Source organism: Lutra lutra, chromosome 9 (genome assembly GCF_902655055.1).
Source record: "Lutra lutra chromosome 9, mLutLut1.2, whole genome shotgun sequence".
Lineage (NCBI taxonomy): Eukaryota > Metazoa > Chordata > Mammalia > Carnivora > Mustelidae > Lutra > Lutra lutra.
In genome coordinates, this window is record NC_062286.1 from 103,172,375 (window position 1) to 103,192,384 (window position 20,010).

General features: G+C 38.6%; 1 protein-coding gene across 1 annotated transcript in view; it reads right to left on the reverse strand.

Annotated features, from left to right (window-relative positions):
- MACROD2 (mono-ADP ribosylhydrolase 2) overlaps positions 1-20,010 on the reverse strand; it is a 2,010,404-nt gene that overhangs the window by 569,471 nt on the left and 1,420,923 nt on the right. The window contains exon 7 of the mRNA XM_047744583.1: positions 19,980-20,010. Coding sequence (XP_047600539.1) covers positions 19,980-20,010 — 31 coding nt within the window. The remainder of the gene's footprint in view (positions 1-19,979) is intronic.

A 20,010-nucleotide genomic window follows, 5' to 3' on the forward strand; every position in this document is an offset into this window, starting at 1 on the left:
AGGGAAGCAAATCTGGCTTCTTTCTTCTTTTTTTTTTTTTTAAATTTCATTTTTATTAGTATCTTCTTAACTGTCAGCATCTACCTCTTAGGATCTTCCCGCCATCTGGTGATTTCCTAAGCGCTGAGGACCATTTGTTAGAATTATGTCTAAAATAAGAGTGATTAGGGCCCAAAAAGCTTTCCCATGGGTAAAACTTAACGAACTTTATTACCAGGACTGGGCATATTTGTGAAGACAATTTTTTTTAACTAGCAAAAGTGATACATTTTATTATAAATATATCAATAATCACTTTAGGTGTGAAAGGTCTAAACACACCTGTTAAAGACAGAGATTGCCAAACTAAAAAGTAAAGGCTCAGCTATCTGAGGCTGTCCATAATAAACACATTTTATTTATTTTACTATTTATTTATTTATTTATTGTGAAGATTATTTTTAAAGGTATTTTCAGTTTCTTGTTTATGAGACTAGAGAAAGTGGCCAGTAAGTGAATTCTAATCAGGGAGTGGAAAGGGCTAGATGTCTGGCTACCTGGAGCTCATGGATGACAGACTATAGCTAAGCAGCCAGCACAGAGGGACACTCTCTATCAGAGCCTCCTGTAGGCCTCCACCAACTTCCAAGTTGTCAGAACAGCTTCTCTCTTCAGGGTTCTGCCGGGCCGGGCTGTCCTCACCAATCTTACACGCCACTGCCCGGGGCTGTCCCCCCAGCAGGACAGAGCCCTGCTCCTTTCTCTGAAGCACTGATTGATCGGATCTCTGGTGGGCCCCAAGGAAGCCCTGATTGCATTAGCCAAGCTCTGAGATGCAGAGCTAAAGGTTTGTTTATGGGTGGTAGTAGTGACAGGCAAACCGCAGTGTCCCCTTGTTCAGTCTAATGGGGTGAGTTGAAAGATTCGGCTGTCAGACCAGCGTGAGGCCTCATTTTTCTTCCCTGCCGCATAGGGTGCCCCTCGCTGCAGCTAACATTTGATTGTGATTAATTTGTCAGGGATGGTTGTACAGTGGAAATGGAGAAATGGATTGCCAATTACAGCTGGTCTTCTCTCAGCCTGCTTGGCAAACGAGGGCCTTTCTGCGGGGCTGACAGCCCCAGAACACACTGGATTTAGCTTGGGAGGGAAGGAACCCATTCTCAAGTATGTTTTAAAGATGAGGAAAAGGTCAAAGATGGCCCTCCTTTTTTTTTTATTTACCACCCTTCAAGAGACTTGCTGACGTGTTTTCCTGGCCTTCTAGGTGAGCACCATGGGAGGCAAAGCCACTCTGAGGTTTGCTTTTCATTCTGTTGATTTAAAATGCTTTGTACTTCTGATTTAAGTCTTAACAGCACAAATGAAAGGTGTGAAAGAGCTATTCCAGGCTTCACAATGAAAATGCCCAAAGGGAAGTATATCTCTGACGCCCTCTGAGATGTTTAGAACATGCTAATTGTGGGCGAATGGAAAAACGCATTTAGGCAAGGCATCTTTTTTTTTCCCCTTCTGTTTCCAAAAGACAATAAACAATTTCACATTGATAGCTATGACAAAACTTTTGTTACTTGTTCCCTCATAGAAGAGATGACCTTTTGTAATTTTAACAATATCCCAAAGGAATGGATTAGTAAACAAGGAAATGTTTTTAGCTGCCAAGCCCGGTATGTCTCCTAATCAGATTTGCTTTCAGATGGTAAATGACACAGATGCAATAACAGTGTGCACTTGGAGAAAATCATTGACAAACTGACATCGATATTTATAATTCTAAATCTCACTGCACCTCAGAAATACCTGAGCTCCAACTCCTGAAGGATGGCACTGTTAATTTATTGTCACATTAAATGATTTGCTCTATTTATGGGGGTGGAAGTAGGTGAAATAGATTTTTTTTTAGTGTGGAAAAACTCATTGTCATTATTTTATAAAGAACAGATGAAAAAATGAACGCAATTATTCAATAACAAGAAGATTAAAAATCTTCATATTTTAAAACTTTCCTAGCGTTTGCGACATAAACAACACACATATTCATACACAAAACACATACACATAACAAGTAATATATTTTCTATTATATATATACACATATAGAATATACCTATTATATTACATACAGACATATATATATATATACACACATATACAGAGAGAATATATCACATTATATATACCTATAAATACTATATATCCCTATAAATAATAAGTAATAATAGAAAAGTATTACCTTGCAATTAACAGATCAAAAAAAAAATAAAAACAACGGGGATTATTTGTGAAAAAAACAGACAATGATTAATTAGATGGCTGTTTAAAGTATGTATGTCCCCCAACTCTTTTTTTAAGCAGTTCATTTTTTTCTTCAAACCAGTATGCATACATAGGTACAAGCATATATTTATATTTTTATAGTATAATATATACTATTTCACAATGACATAAGCATATAAAGCCTTTGTTATATGTATATACATACATACACATTTACACACACATATATACTCTATATGAATACTTATAAATGCATTATATAATATATAGTATATATGTGTATGATATGTAGTATATATGTATGTATATATAAACAAATATACTATATATAATGTGATGCATATGTATATAAAATTTATATGTCTGTGTGTATATATACATATGTATAAATAAATGGCTTAACATATGTATGTATGTGTGTTTAAAATGTGACTTAGATCACCAGAAGAAAATGTGGGAGAACTTTTATAAATAATCTTGAGATGGGAAGGCCTTCCTAAATTGGAAACCATGCAGAGAAAAGACTGATAAATTTGTTACATTTATAGGCTAATAAATGCAGTGAGTATTTGGAAAACTGTACAAGAAACCAAACAATGGTTTCTTCTCAAGAATGATACTGGTAGTTATAGGTAGGAAGAGACAAAAACCAAACAAACAAACAAACAAAAACTTTATGACATTTTATAGCGTTTTATTATTTTTTACCATGTGCATATATTACTTCAACAATTAAAAACGAAGTCTTATTTACAATAGCCAAACTATGGAAGCAGCCCAAGGGGACACTGATAGATAAATGAAATAAATGGATAAAGATGATGTGTTATGTATATACATATATGTACATATGTGTGTGTATATACATGTACACAAACAAAATGGAATATTACTCAGCCATAAAAAAGAATAAAATCTTGACATTTGCAACAACATGGATGGATCCAGAAAGTATAATGCAAAGCAAAATAAGTCAGTCAGAGAAAGACAAATACCATATGACTTCACTCATATGTGGAATTTAAGAAATAAAACAAATGAACAAAGAAAAAAAGTAAGAAAGGGAGACAAACCAAAAACAGGCTTTTTTTTTTTTTTTTTTTGACAGACAGAGATTCCAAGTAGGCAGAGAGGTAGGCAGAGAGAGGGGGGGTAAGCAAGCTCCCTGATGAGAAAAGAGCCCGATGCAGGGCTCGATCCCAGGACCCTGAGATCATGACCTGAGCTGAAGGCAAAGGCTTAACCCACTGAGCCACCCAGGCACCCCCCAAAAACAGACTTTTAGCTATAGAGAACAAACTGATGGTTACCAGAGGGGAGGTCGTGGGGGGGTGAAATAGGTGAAGGGGTTTAAGAATACATTTATGATGAGCACTGATTAACGCATAGAATTGTTGAATCACTATATTGCACACCTGAAACTAATGTAACACTATATGTTAACTATACTGGAATTAAAATAAAAAATAATAACAATAAAAAAGCACAACTTGTAAAAAATATCCTTCAATCTCCTATTCTCCTTGGTGACATTAGTGCTATATGTGTTCAGATGTTTGAGCCATATTTTATTAAATAGGAGTCCTCTCATGGCTGGGCAGAGGTCATGACCCTCGCGGAGCATCAATTAGTAGCCAAGGCAAAGTGAGGGATATATGTGATTAATTTCAATGCTGTGGATATTCATTCGGCATGTTCCATTATTCGTAAGGTGACAGGGATGCCACGTGGTCCCAATCCTTCTGTAACTCAGAGTTCAGACACTAGTGAAGATATTAGTGGGAGTGGGGATGAAAAATTAATTAATGAGTGCATCTCAAGACTGGATTTTATAGATAAGTCCTAAAGTACCAAAGATCTGCCACTAGGCAGTTTATCTGTTCTGAGCTATCCAGCAGCCTTAGGGATGGTCCTCCAAGAGGAAAGATGACCATTTGTAGAAACATTATCCAGGGTGACTGCAAGGGGGATAAATACAAACATCAAAAAGCCTTGTTTTTTTATAATAAGAAAATACACTTATTTGACTGCGTTGTACTATAAGAAAAGATGGGGGAAATCCCTAGAATAAAATATAAGAACCATAACTACATGTTGTCCATGTTCCAAAACTGCTATTTCCCATTTGATTATCTGTAACTTATAATTCAAATTTCAATGAGAAAATACAGTATATTGTATTTCTCTTGTCTGGACTTGCCCAAAACTGATTTAGTTTATAATGAAGGTAGAACATACAGCGCTACAAGACAATGCATGCATTCATTTAATAAGAATTTACTGACTCTAACCTGTATGAGACATGGTATTGGGGACTGGGAAAACAGGAGTGTACAAAACCAGACACTAACACTGGTAAAATAATAACCCCACTAAACGTGAGCTGCAGTTATAATGAAAGCTGTGAAGGAGAGCTGCAGAGTGCCCTAAGAACTTGTAATAAGAAGGTTTGATCTCATCAGGGAGGTCAGAGAGAGCATCCCTCCAGAGATCATGCTTGTGGTGGTTAGCCAACTGAAGGAGAGGAGGTAAGGGTTCTTCAGGCCGAGTGCACAAACAGTAGAACAGAGGCCTGGTAGAAAGACAGAAAGGCAACAGTGGGGCTGGGTGCAGAAAGCTAGAAGAAGCCGGGCACAAGATAAGGGCGGGCAAGGGCTCCCAGATCATGTTGATGGCTTTGTCTTTATCCCGTGAAAATGTACTCAGAATTCTGGATTGAGTTCCCAGAAATACATCTTCACTTCAGGGGACTCTCCTGCCTTCTAATCTTCCAAGCAATAGAAATGGAAGTTCTGTAACTCCACATTGCTCATGGTGAGTTCCAATCCTATAATGGGTTATTTCAAGGAAAAGGGTGGAGGATAGGGCAGCAGAGTAGAAACATAAGGGGTTCTATGGTTGGGAATTAGAAGAACATTGAGGTCATGGCCTCTTACTAATGAAAATCCTTGGGATTTTTTTGCAGCTTTAATGAGAAGTAATTGAGATATAACATGGTGTGCATTTAAGAGGCACAATAGACACATACCATTGTGTAAATTTAAGATGTACAATGATTTTATAGATGTACATATTGCAAAATGATTACACAGTAATGTTAGTTAACATGTCCATCATCTCACAAAGTTACTATTGTGTGTGTGTGTGTGTGTGTGTGTGTGTGTTGTGAGAACTTTGAAAATCTACTTTTAGCAACTTTCAAATATACAGTAGAGTACTGTTAACTATAGCCATCATGCTGTATACTATATCCCCAGCACTTGTTCATAGTATATCTGGAATCTGTACCCTTGACCATGTTCACCCATTTTTCCTATTCCCCACTCTCCTTCCGTGGCAAAAACCAATCTGTTTTCTGTTTCTATGAGTTTGTTTGTTTTCAGTTTCCACATATAAGTGAGATCATACAGTATTTGTCTTTCTCTGTCTGACTTATTTCACTTAGCATCATGTCCTCAAAACTGAACCATGTTTTTGCAAATAGAAGGATTTTCCTTCTTTTTTTTTTTTTTTAATGGCTGGATAGTACCCTATTAATTGTATCCCATCCCATTATATATGTATCTCAAGTTTTCTTTATTCATTCATCCATCAATGGGCATTAAGGTTGTTTCCATATCTTGGTTCAGGTAAACAATGATTCAATGGCCATGGGAGTGTACATATCTCTTTGAAACACTGATTTCATTTCCTTCATATATATACCCAGAAACAGAATTGCTGAATCATAAGGTAGCTCTATTTTAATCTTTTGAGAAAACTCCATACTACTGTTTTCCATAGTGGTGCACCAATTTACATTCCCACTGACAGTGCACAAGGGTTGTCTTTTCTATACATCCTCACCAACACATGTTATTTCTTGTCTTTTTTTATACTAACCTAGAGGTTACATCCCATTGTGATATACCACGATCCCATTATGGTTTTGATTTGCATTTCCCTGATAATTAGTGATGCTGAACATATTTTTATATACCTGTGGCCACCTATATGTCTTCCTTAGAAAAATGTCTATTCAGATCTTCTGCCCATTTTTAATCAGATTATCTGTTTGATACTGAGTTATATGAATTCTGAGGAGAGCTCTGAGATAGCCCTGGAGCTAGAAGAGAGCTGGGTTGCTAGTTGCTTTTAGCAGCTCTGACACTGTGGCTCCATCTGAGATGGGCATTGCCTCAAATGAGACAGTAAGAGTAAAGTAGAAAGAGCTGGTAGTGAAAGGGATGGGAGAAAACAAATGCTAAGTGGAAAGAGGAGGAACACAAAGGATGTTCCTAGGCACAGATTGGCCTGCATATCCTGGCTCACCTTTGAACCAGTCTCCTCCTGCCATGAGCTTGTCCTCCCACTTGCATTAGCTTCTTTTCTTTTTGCTTGTCTCCTTTACCATCTCCTCCCACTCACCATATTTTCTACTTCTCATGTCCATGCCTGGACAAACTGCCAAGTCTGGTAGTTTGGGATGAGTTCTATTGGGAGAAAAGCTAAACTAGGATACCACACACGCAAACGCGCGTGTGCTCGCGCGCGCACACACACACACACACACATACACACACACACACACTCACACACATGCGTATGCACACACACCACGTAGGTCCCAAAACTGCCTTCAACATGTGCGGAGATCTAAAAAAAGGCGTTTGAAGTCAAGGCTTTTACATTTCCCAGATCTCCTGATGCATATCCCTGTTTTATCCAGCAAGGAGGCATATTTTCATTGTTTTATGAAGGATGAAAAAAGCTGATGAGTCCTCATTTCCTTCTATATATAACATGGGAAAGCAGCAGCTCTGCATACTTCTTTTTTCTTTTTCACTATGGATGAGGAGATAAAATATTTGCAAAGTTGAAAAAAAAAATGAGAAGCAGTAATTTAGGATGCTAACCTTTCCCTATAGCAGTGCCAGCAGATCTTTCTGGCTTGCTAAGGGATTCAGAATTTGCAGAAGCTTGGAACCTCTGAGCTGCTGGTGATCACTTTCACAGATTCTTGTAATTACATGCAAGGGCTGACATTTGTAAGGCTGGTCAAATGTCTGGCTTTTAAACTGGGGCATTGGCAGTGTGCCAGAAGCACCATAAACCACAAGATGGGCACCTTCCTAAGGGTTAATTTTACAAGAAGACTTATTGGAGGAGGACTGTAAAATTATTTAACAGGTAAGTAATATAAAGCGTTTCGTTTCAAGAAATAGATTACAATATATAGTTATATTTTAAAATACAATGTGAGATTCCACTAAAACAAAATTTCCCCCTTGTAGAGGCTGTCTCTGGGGACCAGGAGGACAGAGACATACTAACCTTTATCTTTAAAGGGTCTTTGATGATAAAGTGAAAGAAGCAGTGATATGATACAAAGAGAGACAGATGGGCAGGTACCTTCTATACAAACTCAGTCTTCACAAGTTACTGATGCTGAACCCAGAGGCCTGAGGTGGGGTCCAGAGAAAAAGGATTTAGTTATAAGAAGTAGGATAGAAGAAGAGGCAGGGTTAGGAATAGGGGCCTAGAGAGAGTATGAGAGTTAGGACCTTTATTGGAATAAGTCTTTGGAACTCAGTTCTGGAAGAACTCTGGTTCAACTCATTTCTTTTCTTCTAACAGCAGAAGGTATATATTAATATTACTCCCACCTAGCATATGAGGATGCATGGAACTGAGATTCAAAGAGGTTAGTGAGCAGACCATCTTGGGCTGTAATCACATATCCTCTTAATTCTCAAATTCTAATCCTTGCTTCTCTGCCCTACGGGTGGACATCTGATCTCAGTTCTTCTGTGAACTAGTTTGGTATGGCTAAGCAAATCACTCAAAACTCTGAGTCTCTCTTTCCCAGCCAGAAAAATAAGAAGTTAAGACAAGTGTAATATCCAAAATGGCTCCCAATTCCATGAACTTATGAACTTAGAAATTTAAAAAAAAAAAAAAAAAAAAGTGCAACTTTCTCGGAAAAAAAAAAAAAAAAAAGCAAGCATTGGGCAAATGACAGAGTAACTGTTATCTATTTTTCTAGATTTCCGAGAAGAACAGTATGCTGTCTTATAACATGGGACTCCGCTTTTGAAGCCACAATTAACTACAATTACTTTGTCTCTCTTTCCACTGAAAACTTATATTTATATACAGAGAAAACAAAATGTTTTCATTCTTAGGGCTTAAATAAGCTGTAGAAAACTTGGAACTGCTGAAACAAGTTGACTTTATTTTGTAAACAATAGACTACAGTGATTGTGGCTAAGTGTGATTCAGAAAGCATGGCATGATGCTGAAAACAGGCTTCAATTCTAGATGCCTTAACTCACAGGGCTCAACCATAGGACACAGAGGTGGCTGATAGGAGACAGGTCATTTTCAGAAAAGAAGCAGAAGTAATCCAGGAGCAACTGAGGTGACTTTTGTGAGAAGGAACTGATGATTGGAGTCATTCAAGACCTGAGTAAAGTGTCCTTCAAATAGTAAACTACTTACTCAAGAGTGTCAAACTCTTCTCAACTCTAGGTGATAGGAGTGAATAAAATATTCAAAAGCATCTGCCCTCAAGGAACTCAGACTCCAGTGGGAGAGTAATAATGATAACAATAGCAGCAAAAATAAAATTACTATTAATAATAATAGTAATGTTGGTTGTTAAATGTTCATCTTTATGTGTCTGACATCACGACAACACTTTAATGCATTTCTCATTTAATCTTACAACAACCCCATGTTAAAGGCATTATCATCCCTCTGTGACTACTGAGGTTATTAAGTTCTGGAGAGTAATTTGCCTGAGGACACACGACTAATAAGAGACAGACTCAGAATTTGAACCTAGATCTGTGGAACCCTGAAACTCATGACCATAGCCACCTTATACCCATCCTCATTCTCCATTATTCCTTGGTCCTCTGATGCAGTGATACTCAAGACTGATCACACATAGTGAGTGACACAGACAAAGAGCCTACATCACCACTCAGGTGAGCAGGACACCAGAATCTTGAAGCAAAGGTAGCCTTTGAAGAGACTTGAGAAAAACTGGTACAGTATCTAAAAAGACATCACCATACCCAAGGTCATCTAGGTTTTTGCCAATGTGTCTTCTAGGAGTTTATAGTTTTGCACTTTACATTTTTTTTTAAAGATTTTATTTATTTACTTGACAGAGAGAGAATAAAAGTAGGCAGAGAGGCAGGCAGAGAGAAAGGTGGAAGCAGGCTCCCTGCCGAGCAGAGAGCCCAATGCGGGACTTGATCCCAGGACCCTGAGATCGTGACCTGAGCCAAAGGCAGAGGCCCAACCCACTGAGCCACCCAGGTGTCCTTGCACTTTACATTTAAGTCTATTATCCATTTTGAGTTGTTTTTTGTGAAAGGTCTAAGGTCTCTGTCTGGACTCATTTTTCATATGTGAATGTGCAGGTGTCCCAGCACCATTTGAAGAGACTACCTTTGCTCCATTGCATTGCTTTAACTCCTTCCTTCGTCAAAGATCAATTGACTACCTTTATGTGGGTCCATTTCTGGGCTCTCTATTCGGTTCTCCTGGTCTATACATGTATTATTTCACCAAAATACACTGTCTTGACTACAGTAGCTTTATAGTATGTTTTGAAATTAGGTAGTGTCAGTCCTCCAAACTTGTTCTTCTCCTTCAATACCATGTTAGCTATTTTAGGTCTTTTGCTTCTCCATGTAAACTCTAGAATCAGTTTGTCAATATCCATAAAAACAACTCGCTGGTATTTTGACTGGGATCACATTAAATCTATATATCAAATTGGGAAGAATTGACATCTTGATAATATTGAGTCTTCCTATCTATGAGCATGAAGTATCTCCCCAGTTATTTATTTATATAAATTGACATTTTTATATTAACTTTTATCCTGTAACCTTATTATAATTGCTTATTAGTTTCAGGGGTTGGATTTTTGTTTTGGGGCTGTTTTTTGTCTTTTATTTTTTTTTTTTTTTTGCCAGTTCTTTCAGATTTTCTACAAGATGACAATGTCATCTTCAAACAAAGACAGTTTTGTCTTCCTTCCCAATCTGTATACCTTCTATTTCTTCTTCTTGCCTTACTGCATTAGCAAGGACTTTCAGTGTGATGTTGAAAAAATTAGTGAGATGGTACATCCTTGTTTTGTACCTGATCTAATAGGAAAGTTGTGCTGCTCACTGTTAAGTATGCTGTTAGCTGTAGGTTTTTATAGATAGTGTTTACCACATAGGGGAAGATCCACTCCGGCTTACTGAGTTTTTATCGTGAATTAGTGTTAGATTTTGTTAAATTCTTTTTCTACATCTATTGATAATTATATGATTTTTCTTCCTTTGTTTAGTGATATGATGGGTTACATTAATTGATTTTGGAAAGTTTAACCAGCTTGCGTACCTAGGATAAATCCCACTTGATAATGGTATATAACTGTTTTTACACTTTTAAAATTTGATTTGCCTATATTTTGTTGAGGACCTATTTATTTTGTAGTTGTTAATTAAAAACTTACCAAAACCTACTGTTTATCTGACTTTGCCTTAGGTGATGGGCAGAGCTTAGAGCCCAGTTTCATAAGCTAAATTCCAAAGGAAAGAAGTCTTAACTAAATGGGAAAAATACACTTTATCAAAAATATAGATGCTGAGAAAGAAGCTCTGGAAAGATTAAGGTGAACTGAGATTCATTTAGAAATAAAATTTGGGGACCAAATGATAGGCATGAGGTAATTTCACATTGGTTTTGTTAATTTCAGTTAGATTTTCAGTCACTTATGGCGAATTCTCCCTACTGACCATGGCTGAAATGAGAGACAAGGTATTAAAAACTATTTTCTGCAGTTCTAAAGATTTTAAGGAGACTTCCTTTGACTGTTCAGGAGGTTTACATTCGCATTCATATTACCATTCTCTCTCTCTCTCTCCCCATCTCTCTCCTGGTACTATTTTACTCTATTATGATCAGACTCTTTCCTACAGTCACATTTCCCTAGAGTCCCTTGGTAGGCAGGATGCTGATCTATATCCGCTCAGGATCTCAGGTACATTTTTTAATGGTTATAGCCTTAGGGGAATAAGGTGTTATAGAAACAAATTGTAATTGATTCCTCCAAGGATTTTTATGGAAATGGGCCAAAATTACAAATGTAATAAATGACACAATTATTAATTCATTCTTAATATATTGATTTTAGTTTCCATGGATATGTCTGCAAATTTTGGTACAAAAATATGAATACCATTGAGATCAGATCTTAAGATCTAAATATACTACCTAAGAATTAATGATAAGTCACTGTCTTGATGCCTTAAGATTTCCATACTTCTAAATTTATCAGGGTTCAGGATTATAAAGGTATTTTAATAAAGTATTTGCTATTAACATCTCCAAATATTCTTGCAAAATTAGAACCATCGGTATTCAAATATTTTTTATTTGCATCGGTATATCAAATTTTTTAAAAAAAAATTATTTATTTGAGAACGAGAAAATGAGAGAGAGAGAGAGAGAGAGAGCGCCTGTGCTCATGCGTACGAGAGGGGGGAGGGTCAGAAGGAGAAGCAGACTCCCTGCTGAGCAAGGGAGCCTGATGCAATGCGGGACTCCATCCTGACACTCCAGGATCATGACTTCAGCTGAAGGCAGCAGCCCAACCAACTGAACCACCCAGGCGCCCTCAAAAATATTTACTGATTCTGGGTAGATGATACTGCCCCAAACTAAATTACCTCTGAGTGACTTGTTTGATTTAATTTACTTTACTTTTCCTTTTTTTTTTTTTTAAGATTTTATTTATTTACTTGACAGAGAAAGACATAGAGAGGGAACACAAGCAGGGGGCGCGGGAGAGGGAGAGGTGGGAAGCCCAATGCAATGCTCAATCCCAGGACCAGGGTCCTGGGATTGTGACCTGAGCCAAAGGCAGGTGACTGAGCCACCCAGGCGCCCCTTTACTTTTCCTCTTACACCTTGACATCTAGAATCCATCATAATTCAATTTCCTTTCTTTCCACATAAGAACACAGTCAGAAATGTGGACACCATACTAGAATTCGTGAGTCCAATTTCTTTCCAATGGAAGACGGATAGACATGACAAGTGCGTCTCTGTGCCCAGGGACCATAAGATGGGGCATGAGCCCATCATATGCATTTCTTGGGCTGGGACCAGGGCAGCTAAATGCATGAGAACAATAACTTAAGATAAGCAAAGCAACTGTTTGACACCATGGTGGGTTTCTGGCTCCTTGAATAACAGAGTGGAACAAATCCTCCCACAAGCAGAATGCTCACTTTGGAACTGTTAGCACAGAGAGCAATAAACATCTCTATTCACTCTATTTTAGAGTCTCTTTGTTACAGCAGCTTAGCTTTACTCTAACTAATATAGCCCCTTCCGAATGCATTTCAAGATGCATTTTAAAAATAGAATCATGGACTAAAAAGGATGTGACATGAAAATTGTCCTAAAGAGCTAAGCATACTTGACTTCTCTGAGAACTGTCAGAATTATTTTTTTAAGTCCTTCAGAAAGAGAGCTGAGCTATGTTTATTTAAACTCACCCTTCAGATACAAGTATGTAAAAGGAGCAAGAAAAGGGAATGCCATTCAAGACTGGATGAGAAGAATGAGCAAAATGCATGGAAATTATTTCACTGATAGAACAGAAAGTGTGGTCAGTTCTTAGATGCCTTCAAACAGTTCTCTAGGGACAACATCTTAATAGTATTTTTCAATGTGGCTGAAAGATATTCCCAGTTACTACTATGCTCAGAGGCTCTGAAATTTACTGAAGTGGCTTTCCTAGTTCCTTAAAAGGCTTACTGTTTTAATACTTTTTCTGTAAGAAAGGCTTTTTTTTTTTTTTTTTAATGTAGCATAACAGTAAGTGGCAGCCTCTGAGGAAGGGTGGGTTTGAAATCATTTGCACCTTTTAGTCCTCAGTCAAATTTTTACCTTGAACACAATAGCAAGGAGGGAGACATCCACACCTCCAAAACAGTAATCAAGTTGCAATCTTTATTAGTTTTTGAAACTTAATCCTTTAATTAAGTCCTAAAATCATTTAGTTTGAACAGAACACCGGGGAGAATGACCCTGGTTGCTCACTTGCATCCAGAGCACTAGAAAGCTGTTTCCAGGATTTTCATCTCTTTTGGCAGGTCCCCTGGGCTAACTCTGCCTGTGGGTCTTACTGTCATTTTTATGTAAGCTGAACTAGCATATTTTGTTGCTGGATACTTGAAACTGTTTTCGAGAGCAAAGGTAGTCTTTTTAGTGTCTTAGTCGGATGTCTTTTGATTATTAAACACCCAAGGAGCTTCGAGAGAGCAAGAGCAGGGTTTACCACATTTTGTGGGATGAATGAATGAATGTGTGCATGTGTGAGCGTATCTGCGAAAACTGCGTATTCCAATGGTAAGCACCCAGAGGGTTAAAAACACTTTAATAGCTAGAATTTCATTGTCTGTCACGCTATTTCTCCCGTGCTTCATTAGGACCAGTTTATAAAATAATATTCAAATGTGATATAATTGAGATGGGTTTGGCCCCAGCACTGCATTTTCCCAGAAGGAAGTAAGTTACACCGGCTCTAATGTTACATTGCTTCGAGGGCCAGCAATTAACTCAAGGATTGCCAAGAACAATAAGGCTTCATACAGTGGGGATGACATGACCAGGACAAAAAAACACAGGATGTCAGAGAAGGGAATTTATGAGGGAGAAAAGAGTCATCATTTGACCACCTGAAAGGAAGTTTTCAAAGCAAATGGGAATATCAAAGGGAAAAGAAGAAAGCAAGAGGGAGGGGAGAGCTGTCAGGGGGATGAAAGGGAGGAGCACACATTTTTGTCAATTTTGCTCTGGTTCCCAAGTGTATTACATAAGGTAACTCTTCCAGAGAGCCCAGAATTGCCAGCAATGGTTGTCACACCCTCTGAAATCTGTCAGCATTTAAAGCTGACAGAGGGCATGCCCTTAGCATTGCCGTTGGAGGATGTCCTGGTTTCTTTCCAAGTCATGTCTGTGAATTTGGACAGATGTAGTGATAAAAATATTTGCCGAGTAAATATAAGGTTAAAGAAACATTGGGCTGGTCTCCGTTTTACCAGTTCGAAGCAAAAGAGCAAACTTGAATGCAAATGAGGGATTCAATTAGAAAAGCCGTGTCCTGGCAGCATTTCAAGGAAAGCAGAGGGAGGCCAGGTGATTTGATAGAAACAGGCCTTCCACCCTGATAACAGAAATAGGCTGAATAAATATGAAAGCTGCTTTAGCTAAGTTACATTGCACATTTTTTTCCCGCAATTTCCAGCCAATAACTCACTGTCTGAAAGTCTTTCCTCTCTAAAAACACCACCTTGTACCTGGAAAGCAAGATTCAAGGTTTTTTCTTTGACTCCAGAGAGAATATTTTCCCCATTACTCCGGGGATACACTTTCCCACCTGGACTTCATTTCTGTTAACTATATTGACTCTCATAAAATGAACTAAAATTATTTTTGCTGTTCACTTCTCAGTAAAAATTCCATTGCCATGTATCATGTCTAGCCTCCTTTGTTAAACTTATTAGCACCAAAGCGTCCAAGTCAGGCTCAGAGGGCAGAAGGCATGCACGAGATCTGAAATGTCCATCAAGGAAGTTCAGATCTGTCCCTCTGAGACAGGCTTAGCAGCCAATTCAAATCTTTAACAGGAATCTGGGAGTTTTAGAGCCCCTGGAAGCCTCATCTGGATCTATTTTTCCAAAAGTAACACAGGACTTTCTTTGGTGTTTGACCAAATGTGGCTTTTCATCCTGAGTGCAAGCAGACGGTCCGGTGCCCTCTGGAATCATCCTGGAAACATTATGTTAGAGCAGCTGCAGCAGTTGCTGGAAGTCAGAGTGGAAAAGTCTGTTTCCTCTTCCAGGAGAACTTAAAAGGGGGCAGAGTCTGTTCCCGCCGTGTGCCTTCCTGAAATCCAGTTGTGTGGCACAGTGGGTATTCTTCAGTCTGTGCAAAAGGTGGCTGGTTTTGCTGCCCTCAGCGTTTGTCTTTAAAAGGCTGAGGAGTGGGGTGCCTGGGTGGCTCAGTAGGTTAAAGCCTCTGCCTTCAGCTCAGTTCATGATCCCAGGGTTCCGGGATCGAGCCCCGCTTCCTCCTCTCTCTCTGCCTACTTGTGATCTCTGTCTGTCAAATAAATAAATAAAATCTTTAAAAGGCTGAGGAGCAGGGAGAGGCTGGGAGGGAATGGGCTTCCTCTGTGGCTGAAGGACCTCGGAAGTACTGGTATATATGAGATGCTCCAGGACACTTTGAATGTGGGGATGATGTCTGAGTTTCCATGAAATGGGAATTGAATGCTTACTGTTGAAATTATCCTGGTATGAGATCATTTTTGGCAATTAAATAGCCAAACCCCTTTCAAAAGATAGCTCTACCATAGTCAAAATTTTGTTCTAATAGAACGAGAGTTACAGTGGCTTTGTGGGCCATAAATCTAAAAGTGAAGGTAAATCTAAAGCAAATCACAGCAGGCAGGGAGGTAGTTGGAACTAGGGCAAGTCTGGAGAAGTCAGGGTAGTTTCCTCAGGGCCAATCTGTACCTATCTGACCATTGTCCCATGAGCCATAATAAACAAACGTTTTGTTTTCTTTCTTTCTTTCTTTCTTTCTTTCTTTCTTTCTTTCTTTCTTTCTTTCTTTCTTTCTTTTTTTAAGTAGGCTCCACACCCAGCATGGCACCCTACATGGGTCTTGAACTCATGACCCTGAGCTCAAGACCTGAACTGAGATCAAGAGTCGGACATTTAACCTCCTGAGGCACCCACGCACCCCAAGGGGGGCATTTTCTTAAGTGAAGTTAAGTGTTGTGTTCAGCTTGGCTCTCTGAACAAGTTCGTGGGTTTTCGCTTTACCTTATCAAGGTGGATGTTGCCATACCTACCATTACCATGTCTAGTTGAGAATGCTGTTAGAAGCCTACTTGTTTTTCCTAAAATAGAGATGTTCATCCATTAGGAAAATACTGACTTAAGAAGGCCTTCCTCTACCTGTTATTTTGCCAATCAACAATTCTGTGTTTTGGATCTTCAGTTAGGCAACACTTTGGGTTATAATCATTATCACTGGGATCAAACAGCAACTCTTTGCTGAGTTTGTCCTAGAGATATAATGCTAGACCCTGGCTGTGCACAGAATAAATCTATGCCCATCAAAAAATTCCAAACTGGTGGTGAGCACAGGATACATAAGCAAAAAATCTATGGGCCAAAAATGAGGGGGCAACTAATTGTTCAGATTAAAATGCCGAAAGATTTCAAAAGATATAATGACCACTAAGAGTTGGCATATTGACGGAAGACTACTCAGAGGTTACTATTCAATTGTATCAGTGTGTGTGGTGTGTTTGTGTTTGGGCCTCAGGGGTGTGATAGTGATGGCGTGTGTGATTTCGGTGCCCATGGGGGTATGAGTGTGTGTGCACATGAGTGTGTGTATGAGTTTAGGAACATGTGGAAGTGTGCTATAAGGAAGGCACGCAGGGTTGGAGCTGGCAAAGTTTCTCACATGTTCTGAGATTTATCAGCTCCTTTGTGGGTCACAGAAGATGTGTCCATGGAGGATGCATGACAAGAAATCTCTATATTCTAGCAGGGGCGCCTGGGTGGCTCAGTGGGTTAAGCTTCTCCCTTCCGTTCAGGTCATGATCTCAGGGTCCTGGGATTGAGCCCCGCATCAGGCTCTCTGCTCAGTGGGGAACCTGCTTCCCCCTCTCTCTCTGCCTGGCTCTCTGCCTGCTTGTGATCTCTCTCTGTCAAATAAATAAATAAAATCTTAAAACAAACAAACAAACACACAAAAAACCCTATTTCTAGGAGAAAACACCAGTCCTGAGAGGGCTGAGAAATTTATCAATGGCCAAATAAGTTTAGGAAATGTTGCAAACTAAATCACCCTTTTAAAGATGCAAGGGGCGCTTGGGTGGCTCAGTCGGTTTAGCATTTGTCTTCGGCTCAGGTCATGATCTTGAGGTCCTGGGATCCAGCCCCGTGTAGGGCTCCCTGCTCAGCAGGGAGTCTGCTTCTCCCTCTGTTCTTCATCCTGCTCATGCTCTCTCTCTTTTCCAAATAAATAAATAATTTTTTAATGATGATGCAAAATCAAAGGTACATATAAATTTCTTGGCATACCAATTCACATCCTTGAGAAGAGATTTCTTCTCCCTCTTCACATACTTTGAACGCACTGGTTTAGGGAGATACATAAAGCACCTATTGTTCAGTCCGAAAGGAATAAATATTAACATGCAAGTAATGGAATATGATCAAAGGCTCCTGGGCAGATGGGAAACATGCACCAAGTGGTTTTTTAGAAAAATTAATCTAGTAAGGTAGAATATGGAAAAAGGGGGAAGGCTAGCACCAAGAAGGGGGAGGCTAGCACCAAGAGACTGTTCTGAATTCTCACTCTAAATCCATTCTCATATGACTTACAAAGTGTTGGGAATTTTTGTTTGCTTCCTTTTTTAAAGCTTTTCTTTTTAGCCTTGGACCAGTTTCCTTAAATAAAGGACGATTTCAAATCCCAACAAATGGAGATAAAAATAAAAGTGATTTGGATAATGACGGAGGCAGAGCAGGGGCCCCTGAACAAGAGTGAGAAAAGGACCAATATATAATACATGGGTTCTGGGAGAGAATCAAGAGCTAATGGGAAAGCGATGATTTCACAAGGGACATAGGAAATAATATCCAAGTTGCAAATGGCTAAATGGTCCATCAACTAAAGAGAATTGGAATGATCTAAAAGTTGCTAAAACACGATCTCATGGAGCTAAAAATAGATCAAGACCTCAAACTCCAGTGGGGCTAATGGAAGCAAAAATGGCACCTGACTTTGTGGGTATCAGCCTCACTTTTAAATTTAATCAAAAGATAGAGGGGAAAGAGAGGAGTATCCAGGACTTGAAAACTATCTGCTTGGACCTGGCATTGTGAAAACTGATGAAGCTTGCCTGGTGGCAGCCCTCCAAGCCAGTGGCTGTGACTTGGTGTCAACGTCTTCCCCCAAAATCTTCAGTATTTCCTTCCTACCCAACATAACGCAGTACTGAACAAGTTAGCATATTTTGGGCCATATTATTGTCTCTGAGCAGAAATTTCTGTCCTTCGGGGATTAAAATTATCCATGAGCCACTTTAGGCTTGATTTAGTTCTTACTACTCTTTCTTGACTTCTCATTTTCCTGTCCCTCCTCACTATCCTTCTCTTCTTTAGCTCCCCTTCCCCCTTTTTCAGTGTAACATGTTAAATTCACCTGCAATCCTTTGCACATTGCCCTAGATTCTCAGAAACAAAACAGATATCAGCAATCTGGCAAGGTAATAAACATAGAAAGTAAACATAATATTGTTTTAGGCAGGTGTGTATTTGTTTGTTGTCAAGGAAAATCAAGACTGTCATGAGAGACCATTCTTGAGAGGGGAACCATTTCTGTAGTGGAATCTAATTTGACTCCAGACTCCAGGTAAAATGAAGATGCGGGCTCTTGCCCAGGCAAAACTTTGCATTTCATGTCTCCTTTAAGCAGATTTTTAAGATTTCTAACTGGGTACCTGTGAGGCAGAAAGAATGGCCAAAATGGAGATTATGTAGATGGTGCGGTTTAGCCCTCTCCAGCCCAGTGTCCATTGTGTTTCCATAAACACAGGCTACTGTGGAATGTGGAGAAGAAAAAGGCATGCCTCAAATTCTTAAATGATGCAGCCAAATCCTTCCCCATTTAACTTGATTCAGGCCTGTATTTTCCATTTTATTCTCTCCAAGGCCTTTAAAAGAAATACTATATTAAGGAGAAATAAATCTTGTACCTTTGACATCAATCTAGGTATCCCTTCCCAATAGTAATGAACTTAAACTATTTCTTTACATTTGTACATATTTTATTTTTCAGTTAAGAGCCTCTATGTGAGAAGTTTGATTTCAGAAGGGTCTAATCTATTTTCCCTGATCAGCACACCCTAAAATGACAATTAAACCCCATGTTACCTTAATATTGTAAAACACATTTATTAATGGCCTGAGAAAGAAAGCATCAGGAAATGTCATTGTAGGTGGAATAATATTTTGGGAGCTTTAGGTTAGTGAAAACAAGTGATTATAAAAACATTTTGCTTCCATCTCTAAGTGAAGCAGTCATTATCTAAAATAATCTGTCAACACTAAGAAAGTATATATATTTTCAGCTTACTAAAATTATTTGTTTTTATTAACAGTCACTTCTTTGGGTATTTTTTTCCCCTTTGGATATTTTTAAAATTAAATATAATGACACATGCATGTGTGTATGTTTTAATGTTTCCATTATTTATTTTGTAATTCACAATAAAATAATGATACTGCTAGGCTTTATATGCATTATGAGTCATCTAGGAGAGAAACCTGGCTTGATTAAAGAAAACCCTATTATAGGTCAAATCCTACCACAGCAGAATTCTTGGTTTAACAAAAGACATTAAGCCACAGTGCATCAAATTATTACATGTGGTATCCAATACAACAAAATTCAAGAACACCAAAGAATATCTGAATAGCCTCTTGAGATCCCTCCATGGGATTCGACCTGCTTTTTGGGTCTCTAAATCACAGCAAACTATATCCATCAGAGAACATTTTATCTTCCTGTGAACCTTGCCTTTAACAACAAAATAACGAAATACAAATATTATCAAAAGCTAGATCACTTACCATAAATGCCGGTTGAGATGCAGGGAAATGC